At 41.6% G+C, this 12,293-nt stretch overlaps 1 protein-coding gene across 4 annotated transcripts in view; it reads right to left on the bottom strand.

The window, feature by feature from the left end:
- The window catches only part of CPNE3 (copine 3), a 50,885-nt gene that overhangs the window by 36,564 nt on the left and 2,028 nt on the right, over nucleotides 1-12,293 (bottom strand). Inside the window, exon 2 of one of the 4 annotated variants that reach the window (XM_060287178.1) lies at nucleotides 8,474-8,534. In XM_060287178.1, coding sequence (XP_060143161.1) covers nucleotides 8,474-8,534 — 61 coding nt within the window. The other 3 variants (XM_030839253.3, XM_030839255.2, XM_060287179.2) reach the window with 3 other exon arrangements.

Genomic DNA, 12,293 nt, shown 5'->3' with positions numbered 1-12,293 from the left:
GGAATTAAAAATTAAGACCTAATATCTGAAGTAGGACCTCATGCGTGAAATTTAAGGCATATGGTTATTCCCATGCCCTAGCTGAAAATCCTCAAGTCCTGTCTGCTTTCTCTTTTCCCATCTCCCCTTAGACTCACTCCTTAGATCTCTTCAGTAAAGGAGATTCTGCCTACTATAACCCCAAATCTCTCCAATGTGGAGGTGCAGAAACTTCCCTATACCCACAGTCACAACTATGTCATGTCTTCTGTAGCTCTCACCTGCCTACTATAATAGTCTCCCAACTGGTATTCCCACTGCCATTTTCTTTCAATTCACATTATGATTTTATCACTTTTGATTAAAAAAAAAAAATCAGGGCTTCCCTGGTGGCGCAGTGGTTGAGAGTCCGCCTGCCGATGCAGGGGACATGGGTTCGTGCCCCGGTCTGGGAAGATCCCACATGCCGCGGAGCGGCTGGGCCCGTGAGCCATGGCCGCTGAGCCTGCGTGTCCGGAGCCTGTGCTCCGCAACGGGAGAGGCCACAACAGTGAGAAGCCCACGTACCGCAAAAACAAAACAAAACAAAACAAAAAACAAAAAACAAAAAAAATCATTACTGGCTGCCCAGGGTGTACCCTAGTCCAATCAGCTACACCTAGAATTTATGGCTCTGTCTACATCTGCCCCAGCCTACCCAAGCAGCTACCTCTGATAATGACAAGTTTGTAGCATGCTCAGCATATATGACACACTACGAATTGTAGCAATTATTATTCTATTGTAGTCAAATATTTTAATTGACTGTCTCAGCATTGATGGCCTATTATTAAATAGTAAGACTCAAAGCACTTTTTTCATCCTTGTTCATAAAAATCTTCTTGAAATAATAATAAAAGAACCTCTGGGATTTACACAAAATGAATTTGCCAAAGTAGTCAGCCTTGACTATACATAAGTGTAATTGTCCTAAATTCTCTCAGTAGAGTTTATTTATCTGAGCTACTTCATAGTTGCTGCATGGGGACCAGTGACCAGTGACAATGACTCATTATTTGCCCTAAAACAATTGGGAGGGAAAAGTCGGTGCCCATCCACCAATGCCTTTAGTAAACATCAGTCTTTAGCTACAAAATGAGAAGTTTGGCAATATTAAAATGTGCTCAAAGGTTTCTTCTGGTTCTAATGCCATGACTCACTAATTGCTATCCATAGTGTGTCCTGCATGACCTCCACTGAAAGCGAGCTGGGGTCCCCCTGGGGCAGCTGGAATGCGGCCCAGCAACATCAGCAGTACATGCCTACAGTGTTTCTCAAATTGTGTGGCTCACAACAGTAATAGGTATCCCCCTCCTAAAAAAAGTGGGAAAAGGGTAATATGTCAGTAAATCCAAGAGCTGCTACACTACTTGTAAGTCCCAAGTCAAACCAACAGGTGTATGTATTAAGAGGTTACTGTATACCCATTACTATGCTAAGGATGGGGGTGAGGGGCATGATACAACAATAGAAGACCTTAGTGCTCATTATAAGTGTACCAGGTGATCCAATCACTCAACACTGAATATCTTCTATGCGTTGTAAATACAGAGGGTGGAGGGATGCAAAAAAAAAAAATAAAGGCGAAATAAATACCTAGCTATCTCTGTATACATAGAAGTATAAAACTGTATGGGGCAGACAGAGAGCAACAAAAGGCCTCAGAGGTTTTGTTTTGTTTTGTTTTTGCGGTACGCGAGCCTCTCACTGTTGTGGCCTCTCCCGTTGCGGAGCACAGGCTCCAGACGCGCAGGCTCAGTGGCCATGGCTCACGGGCCCAGCCGCTCCGCGGCATGTGGGATCCTCCCGGACTGGGGCACAAACCCGTGTCCCGAACCCGTGTCCCCTGCATTGGCAGGTGAACTCTCAACCACTGCGCCACCGGGGAAGCCCATATCACTATCTTTCTTAAACAAATGTCACCAGAATAAGAGCTGAATGGTTTATATTTACATCATAGCAGTTCCTCTTCAAGAGAGCCCATTAGATTGTAAATTACTTAAGGCTAAGAAAGTATTTGCTCTGTGCTAGACAGTCTCCACACACACAGATCTACATGGGGGTCACTGGATCTCAGTGTTCTCTGAGCACACTGCTGGACCATCTTAAGGGAGCAAAACTAATTCTCAGGAATACACCACACTTAATATCCAAGACTCTGGTATCGAAAAACTTACAATAAAGAAAATTACACTACGTTTGACCAGTATTCAGAAGACAGTGATGCCCACATTGTTACTTAATCCCAACCATGGGATACTAGAGATGGGCATAGGGAATTAGGTCAAATACAGAAGCACAAAAAACAGAGAAAGGGGCATGCTTTCTTTTCAATGTGCAAAAGGGACCACAAGAGGTCACTGGCTCAGGAGTCAGAAAAACTGGACTACAGTTCTGTGTCAGTCACACCATAGGTGGGTAAATGCTGCAGCTTCTCTAGGCCTCAGGGTTTTTCAATCGTTAAATCTAAGAGTGAGTCAATCACTTTAACCTGTAAGGCTGCTTCCAGTTAGTGTTCTATGACCTTAATTTAATTACAGTGAACATGACACTTGTTTAGGAACTGGTAGTTAAGGAGTAGGAAAAAAAACTTTTTAAAAGGGGAGAAGAGAAAGTTTATAATAACCAAGGAGAGAAATAAAAGGAAAAGGATAAAGTTTTCCAAACTCAGCCTCTATCTCCCACTATTGAAAAAGTTGTATCTGAAAAAAATATTTATTCAGTTACTCTCGCACTGAAGGAGGTACCTTTGCTTGAAATTGTTATTCAATCCCCCAACCCAAGATGACTGGAAAAAATAATGCATATCAACAAACAAAACAGAGGGCCCAGTCTATTAGGTACATGCAGCATAGTAAGGAAGTAAATTTTACTACCATCCATGGAATTTCACATTATTAAACTCTCAGTTCATATCATGGCAGCAAAGGGAATCAGCTTTTGGCCACCGTGTGTTTTTTTAATGAATTTCCAGATTCTTCAGTTATATTGAACAAAATCTAAATAGATCTATTGCTGACACCTGAACATGCAGAATTGGAGACAGCAGGAGTTAATATGAAAGTGTTGACGCTTGATCACTCTTTTCTTTCCTTGAACACAAGGAGCAAGTGCAGTTCTACCCTGTCCTCATTGCTACAAAGTAAGCAATCAACTAAGGCCCCTTCCTTGATTTCTCTATGAAATCTCACCTGTTCTATGATTCATAACAGGCTACAGAATTTACTTAACATGTGTTTCAGGTTATACTGCTTTACTAATCCCTTGGCTGCTGTGTATACATTTTAGAAATTAACTGATTATATTTTCAAGCGTATCAAATGAACAGTTCATCATAGGTGCACTGAGTGATGTGTTAATAAAAGTTAGAAGCAGTGGGCTTCCCTGCTGGCGCAGTGGTTGAGAGTCCGCCTGCCGGGGACATGGGTTCATGCCCCGGTCCGGGGGGATCCCACATGCCGCGGAGCGGCTGGGCCCGTGGGCCGTGGCCGCTGAGCCTGCGCATCCGGAGCCTGTGCAAAAAAAGTGACAACATCTCAGTATTGCCTCACCTTACGAAACATGCATCTTGGCAAAGTTAGCTACACAGTACATACCTCACCTACTTAAGTGAATCATCTTTTACCAAAAACTGCCTTGATAAAAATCAGAGCTGCATCCCCTAGGAGAAAATTCCAGGATGCTCAATTGAAAATTTTGTTAAGTTACAATAAAGACTCAGTAAATCTGCTGGCCAGCTGTGCAGCAGGCAGTTAGACATTATATTAAGGCACAGCAACCTGCTCAGATTGAATTCCCTTGGGGTTCTCATTCCCCTCAGGGCATTTTAAGAACTTCCCACCTTCTGCAATCTCCCAGATGTTGGACCAGAAATCAGAATGTCTCACCTACCCTTATTATCCAACTATGCCCAACTCTGAAAGAATGCTTTCTAAAACTTGGCTCCCTCCTCTTCTCAGCTGGGCACATGTACTATCTAATTGGGCAAGACAGGCATTTCACATTTTAATACTACATGCTCCTCTCTAGTTCATGGTGAACAATGACATGAAAATTCTTTCCACTTAAAACTGCAACAATTACAGAGTTTAAAAGCTTGGTTTGTCCTCAGGGTTTAAAAGTTTGTATGTTGAGAAAGAACTGTTGAGATGTTTATACACTTCCTGATTTCAAGAATATTCATTTTATGTTTGCTTAGTATACACATTCCAGCTGTTTTTAACTTTCTGGCAAATCGCTTTATATTTCCCAATCATGAACAGTTTAATAGTACTATTCATTCACTCAACACTCATTCAATAAATACTTACAGAATGCCTGTGTGTCAGACACTGTTCTAAGGGATTAGGAGTCAACAATGAACAAAACAGACAAATATCCCTGCCCTCATGTGGTTACACTGTAGGGAGATATATAGTATGATAGGTGATGGTAAGGGCTAAAGAGAAAAACAAAGCACAGAAGGGAAGCAAGAAGTATTGAAGGTGGAGTGTCATTTTAGTATTTTATCGACTTATTTTGACAATACCATTGAAAAATACTTTTTAAAATTTTCCCTTCTTTTTAAAAAATTCTGACCCCTAAGCAGATTGTACATTGGTTTTTCCACTAAGTGTTTCTAGAGAAGACAAAAGTTTAAACTTGGGGTGTGGATAAGTTAGATTGTGTCTACCAAGCAGTGCATTATGAAGCCATGCAATAAAGGCCCTGATGGTGAAATGACCTGTTGGAAAGTTGGAGGTTTGGGTGAGCTCCTGCATGGATCGCTCAAGGGGTGTTCTTCCTGTGGACCAGGAACACAGAATCTCTAAAGAAACCCTTTGCTCTTAAGATGTAATTTACATATTTGCTTTCAGTTGAAATAACTGAAAATATTAAATCTAACAGTTGTTTGTCTAATATAGAGAGTGTCATATATATTTAAGTTGTGTATTTTTATAAAGTAAGCCAAATACCAAGAAAGGGGGGAGAGGGAGCAGATAAATTTCTCCTTACAGTTAGTTGCAGATATCTATTTTAACATCTACTATCACCTTAGGGTCTAGAGGCATGGTAAACTAAACGCTCAGAGTATTCAAGTAGCCTGATGACAATGCATATTGCAACCACACTGCTGCTTTGGTAATTTTCACAGGAACCAGACATAATACATCCACTTGGTAAGAGGATATTTCAAAATTATTTGCCAAGATTAATAGGCAGTATGTCACATTTTTCATGGAGAAACAGCGTTAGTATGCTATCCATCTAATTTATATTGGTAAATTTGACTATTACATTGACTATTTTAATGTCTTTTTAAAAATTATGATTGCATACTCATAAGATGTTATAGATTAAAAGAATAAACAGTCCCTCCAAAAGAATCCCAATACCCTGCCCCCACAGCTTCCTCAACTATATTTAAACCAGCATAACTGGCTTAAATGTAGTTATCATAATCTTATCAAAAAGTAGAGTGGTGATCATTCTGTAAAGTATAAAAATATCAAATCACTGTTGCACCTAGAACTAACATAGTATTGTAGTACTTCAATTTAGTAGCACTTCATCATATTGTAATACTTCAATTGAATAAATAAATAAATAAATAAAACATATACATAATGTCTGCCTTCGATCATCATATTAGAAACTTAAATAATGTAGTCAAATAAAATCTATGATACTTTACTTTTAGGTACTAATTTAAACCTCCTTCTAGCCAGTCTTTTAACAAATCTTCTACCAAGTATTCTACCTAATTGTTTGGACTTTAACCCGATTAGCAATCCTTATAAGGTAAGTAAGAACATAAAGGGAAAATATTGGTGGGAAGGAAGCCGGCCTGTAGGTAATAATGGGTACATTAAAGGAATGGCCAAGTTTGGACTCTTCAAACTTGTTGAGTGCCACCAATGAAAGTAGTATTTATCCTTGCTAAAAGATCCACCTAAAAGATCATGCTTTTGATGAGCAGTGGTGGCTAGTCACAAATCCTTGAAGGTCAAATGTTATTTAATCATATTTCACATCCTACACTAACTCTCTTGGTTTTGCTGACAGGCATACTTTCTAGCATAATACATCACTGGCTAAAGAAAGTTTTGAAAAAGAAAGAGAAAAGAAAACTCTAATAGTAAGAAAAAAGCACAGCAATCACCAAGAAAGAAAGAGGGCAAGGAACACTATGTCTAAAGCTATACCAAAAACTGACAGGAGTTAGGGTACAGTATGAATTGGGTATCTGAACCCAGGCTACGAAGGAAATATTCAGGGCAAGAGTGATACCACTGTAAAGAGTATATAAAAATACGTAATACTTAGGTTGCCTTAAATTTATGTGGAAATGAAGACCATTGTCTATAAAGTGTTCACAGCTATAGGTAAAATTAGGAGAGGCGTTCAGTCATTAAGCAACCCTTAAAAGGCAAAAAACCATTTTGTTTCCCCCTTCCTGAAATCTCCTGTCCTTCTCCTTTCTTAGGCACTCAGTCTGAGAGAAGAAATCCTGAAAGAGAACTGCACACTTGACTGTGGGGTTATGCCAGGCACTGTGCTGAATGCTGTGCAGTGCTGAAATGCGGCTCCCCCTCAGAGGCAGAGAGCCTCAGCATGGTCCAGTCCCAGACACCTACCTCTCAGAATGTTTTCAGCCCAGAGTGGGATGCATTTCTCCAATTCATCAGCTAAAAGGAACTGCCTTTTTAAAAATTCTCACAAAGGCAAAAGAGTGGCCCTGGGTACCATAGATTAATCTATTGATGTGCCTATAATTGCCATCATACATGTCATCTGTTCTCAGTTCTCCATTCTTTTCTTACCCTTTTCTGCCTCCCTCTACCTATGCTCTAGGCCCACACAAATTGTGTTTGGCTCTAGCTGGCAGCACTCAGAGCTGGAGTTTGCTGTCCTCAATTAATGACAACAGCAGGATATATGTAGCTATATATAGCTTATCACTATGTGCCTGACACTTTGCTAAGTGTAGTCCAAAAATGATCTTATTTAATCCTTATAACAACCCTATGACATAGGAGGTATTTTATCTCCATTTTACAAATGCAGAAACAGGCCGTAAAAGATTAAGTAACCTGCCCAAGGTCATACAGCTAACAAATCTCAACGTATAGATCTCATACCTAGGTATCCATCTTATCCCAAAGAGTAATAATGTTCTTTATATTAAGCCATAAAGTCTGTGCTCAGAAATCATACAGATGTGAATTTCAACTCTAATGCTACCACTTACCATTTGTGCAGTTTGGTAAATTATTCAATCTGAGTTTCCTCGAGTATGAAATGGAATAGCAATACCACTTAAGTTGGCGGCTGTGAGCACTAAATGAGCTAACATATATAAAAGCTGTCGGGCAGTGCTTGTGGGATACTGTAATCAATACTCACTGCGTTCAATCCTACCCTTCCTTCTATTTGATTATCAGTTAGTTATAGAGGCAGCCACGAAAAGATAACACCAAGGATAAGCAAAAATTGTGGATCATCATCAAGCACAACGTCAGTGGTAGGCTTGCTCGGTCTCCCAGAGGTTCTGGCACTGCAAAACTAATGTAACCGCACTTCCTCCACGCCCCTGGTTGCGGTGAGCCCCAAACAGAAGAAATTCGTAGCTGGAGCCTGAACTGGAGCCGCTAGGATACGCCATCTTGCAACCTCCTGCTTTACACCAAAATTAAGAATCACCTTTGCCCACCCCACCTACCTAGCAGCTTCCCCTGGAACCATCGCCTACTCTGAGGCCCACCCCATTCCTCTGGGTATTCGCTAAGGCAGAGCGGGACGCGTGACCCAGTACCTCTCCGGGCTAGGAGCTGCGGCAATTTCTGGGCGTGTCCCCCTTCCCTGGGCCGCAGGCCTGACTCCCCGCCTGGAGGATCCCGGGCACCGCCCGCCCAGGTGCACTAGCATCAGGTCCAAGAGGCGCCTCGCGGCCCGGAGCTGAGCCCGGAACTCTGGCTACACCGGGAGGCGCGGGGCAACCCTGGGTCTCGGCAGGCCGCCGACCTCGAGTCCAGCGGATCCAGAGGCCCCGCGCGCCCCGGCCTATCCCTGGCCGCGCGTAGCCCAGGATGCACTTACAGCGCGAGGTCAGGGCGGGCCGAGTCGCGCGGAGCCTGCGGGCCCAATTCTCCCGACCCGGACTCTTCTACTGCCCCAGTGGATCGGTGGGTTGCGGGTGGCCCGCCACTCCGGGCCCGAAACAGAAAGAAGTCCGCACTCACTTCTCCGTCTAAGGTGTAGAAGTCGCTCCAAGGTAGAGACCAGGCAGGTACACACCGCGGAACCTCCCGGTCGCCTGGGATTCACGGAAACCTGGGGCGGATCCGGCTGAGGGGAGGGGCGGGGCAGGGCTGAGGCCGGCTCCGCCCATCCCGGCCACTGCCTGCCCAGAGCTCGTAGACACTGATCTGTTCCTGTAGGTTGATGCTTCAGGGGTAGTAGATCGCTTGCTTACCGAAAACTCCAAGTTGACTTAAGGCGTTTAAGTAAGTTATTTGGTGCACCAAAATAAGTTCCTGAAAATAAAAGAAGTTATATTTGAGAAAATTTATACCACAAGCTGAACCAGGAAAGAACCAGCTTCAGCATGAAAGTAGTGAAATGCTAACTACTAACCATTCTTATTTAGAGCGCTTTCAATGTGCAACTATCAGAGTCATTTGATATTCTTAATTTCATTTAATCCTCACAAGTTTGTAACGGATTAGTGCCATTATCCCCATTTCGCAAGTGAGAAAAATATGACTAACTGGAGATTTGATAGCTAAGTAATTGGCCTATTTGCCCAAAGTCACAGATTCAGAGTAACCTCTAAGCGCCGCACTTGACTGCGACTTGATGCTGCTTGAGATTAAACTACTACGGAAAATATTGCTCCATCTGACTGCTTGAAGTTTGAATTTCTGTCCAAAAAAACAGGGACAAAATCAATAGGCAAACACATGGGAAAAAATATTTGCCACAAACCTGACATTCAAAAACAAGGGTTAGTATCTTAAGTATAATTGCCTTTAAAAATTGAAAAATGGGCAAAAGATAACTTTTTTAATTACAGAAGAAATGGAAAAATGAACCAAAGAAGAAATATAGACTTTTCTAAGCCAAACTTTTCTTTTAATCCAAAAAATGCGAAGTAAACACTTTTAAGTAATCGTATCAGTGCAAGTGAAGATTCATTCCTTTATTCAACACCTCCTGGGTGCCTGTTATGTGCCAAACATTGTTCTATAAATATTGTTCTATAGAGACTTGTGATAAAACAGTGACAGACAAAAGCTTCTACCCTAGAGGGAGAACAAATAATAAGTTATTAAAAAGAAGCAAAATGATTTCAGATAGCCATAAGTACTGTGAAAGGAAAATCAAAATGGAGTCAGTATTGCTAAAAGAGCTTTCTAAAATGGAGCCAGGAGTCCACTGAGGGAGTGTGACTTATGCATATCTCAGCTCAGGTGGAATCTCAATAGGCACATCCAGAACATCTGCCCAATGTTCATGAAAATCAAGATACTTATTAGACCCTTGTGATAGCCTATCCATTAAGAACAAGTATCTTCTTTTCTGCATCAGAATCAACCATAATTCTTGCCAGACAACTTAAACCACCTCGTAGTTTCTGCCTTTATAAGCCCCTGTCTCTTTCTCTTTCCAGAAACACTCTTCCGGTTTTACTCAAGTCTGTATCTCCCAAATTGCAATTACTAAGACCCCCAAATAAAGCTCTTTGTTCATTGCAACCTTGATATTGATTATTGTTCACAGTACCATGAGGAAAGTAATACAGGGTAATGTGATAGAAAGGGACTTGGGGATAATAAGAAACTTTTCAGACAGGGAAGGTCTCTCAAAGGTGCTGATATTTTAGGCTTCCCTAGTGGCGCAGTGGTTGAGAGTTCGCCTGCCGATGCAGGGGACACAGGTTCGTGCCCCGGTCCGGGAAGATCCCACATGCCACGGAACGGCTGGGCCCGTGAGCCATGGCCACTGAGCCTGCGCGTCCGGAGTCTGTGCTACGCAACAGGAGAGGCCCGCGTACCGCAAAAAAAAAAAAAAAAAAAAGGTGGTGATATTTTATGTGAGAACTGAAAAATAAGAAAGACCCAGTCCTGCAAAGATCTGAAGGCAGAGGAATGATAGCAGGGACAAAGGCAGGAATAGACTTAGCAAACTGCAGGAACAGAAACAAGGCCTTTGTGGTTGGAACATAGTAGGGAGGAAAGAGAAGTGTTTTATTTTGTTTTTACTAAAGGTTGGTAAAAATAACCTTTTTGTTTTATTTTTGATTCTGTTTTTACATTAAAGCGAAGGTCCTCAGGTACCACTAATTTAGTTACAAGTTTCAAAATTTCCAGAATACATAGTATCAATACCCAATTTTCATCACCTTTGTCTCCACTAAAATAGGGAGTAGAGACAATGAAATGGTTTTGTACTTTTAGTACCCAATAAGCAATCTCTCAATTAAATAGACAGTGCCATAGCTATTCAATGTACTTATTCATTTTCCTCAAACTATAGTCTAAATTCCATTCTACTTTTTTACTTATTCATTCGCCCATTTAGTCAACACATACTGAATGCATACTATGTATCAGGTATAACAAGGTTCTAGAAACAAAGAACAAATAGGCATGGGACTTAACACCTGGTGGAGATTTAAAGGGATGCTAAACTGAATGAGATATTCACAAAATAGTCTCTTGGCGTTCTTCTACCTCACTGGTTGTCCCTTTTTATCTCCTGTGCTTTTTGATCCTCATATTCCCAGTTCTTACACTGGAGTACCCCAGGGCTTAGTTCTTGACTTTTCTTTTTTCTGTCTTCATCCACACCTTTAGTTACCTCATCTAGCCTTACAGCTTTGAAATCCATCTATATTCTAAAGGCTCCGAAATTTCCAAATCCTGAAACTCTAGATTCCAACTCCCTACTTGTGAGTTGTATTAGTTATCTACTGTTCCATAACAGATTATACCAAACTTAGGGACTTACAACTAAGTAGCCATTTATTATATATAGCCTCTTTGTTTCAGGAATTTCAGAGAGGCTTAGCTGGGTTCTGGCTTATCATCTCTCATAAGAGTTGCAATCAGGTATTATGCAGAGTTGCAGTCATCTTATGGGGCTGGAGGATCTACTTCCAAGGTGGCTTACTCGCACGTTAACAGTAGTGCTCTTTGTTGGTGGGAGACCTCGGTTCCCTCTCCAACGTGTACCTCTTACTAGAGCTGCTTGAGTACCCTAATGGCATGGCCTCTGGCTTCCCCCAAGGCAAACAATCTGAGAGATCAAGGGAGAAGCTTCGTGAGTTTTATGATTTAGCCTCAGAAGTCATATACCATCACATTTGCAGTATTCTATTGGTCAAATAGACAAGCCTATATCTAACGTCAGAGGGAATCCCACAAAGGAGTAAATCCAGGAGGTAAGAACCACTGGGGGCCATCTTGAAGGCTGGCTACCACAGATGCCTAATAATCATTTCAAATTTCAATGTACAAGTAAACCCTCCTGATCTTCCTTCCCAAATCCGTATCTCCCACAGTCCTCTTTATCTCAAGTAATGGCAAAGCTTCTTCCAGTTGTTTGGGCCAAAACACTTGGAGACATCTTTGCCTCTCTCATACCCCACCCTAACTGGTCCACTGTGTTGGCTAATCCTGTCAACTCTACCTTCAAAATACACCTGGATTCTGACTACTCCTATTTTCCAGCCTAGCCTGAGTCACCTCTATTTCTTTCTACATTTCTGTAATACCCAGTAACTGCTTCCCTTCCTGCTCCCCTTCAGTCTATTTTCAAAACAGTCATAAGGATCTAATTAAAATGTAAATTAGACTGTGTCCCACATGATCATACAAAGAACGAAAGCCAAAGTCCTTACAATTGCCTACAAGGTCCTACATTACTTGGTCCCCATCTCCTCTCTGACCTTGTCTCTTAAGGTCATTCAAGACCTTAAGAGTCTCCTTCTTGCTCACTCAATCTAGAGTGGATTTATGTTCAGAGAAAATGCCACTTGCCTTCCCAATTTATGCCTTTGCACTTTCATTTCACTTGGCATGATATGCTCTGCCCCCAGATATTTTCATGGCTCATTCCCTCTTCCCCCTCAGTGAGTTCTTCTGTGGCCACCACCCTATTTAAAACTGTAATGCCTACGCAGAAATACACTCTATACCCCTTTCTGCTTTATCTTCCTTTTTCAGCATTTATCATCATTTATTATATCTTTTATGATTTATTATATCATTTACCTTGCTTACTATCTTTTC

This window comes from Globicephala melas, chromosome 17 (assembly GCF_963455315.2).
Source record: "Globicephala melas chromosome 17, mGloMel1.2, whole genome shotgun sequence".
NCBI classification, from domain to species: domain Eukaryota; kingdom Metazoa; phylum Chordata; class Mammalia; order Artiodactyla; family Delphinidae; genus Globicephala; species Globicephala melas.
The sequence above is the reverse complement of the archived record's forward strand: the minus strand, read 5'-3'. Positions and strand labels throughout refer to the sequence as shown.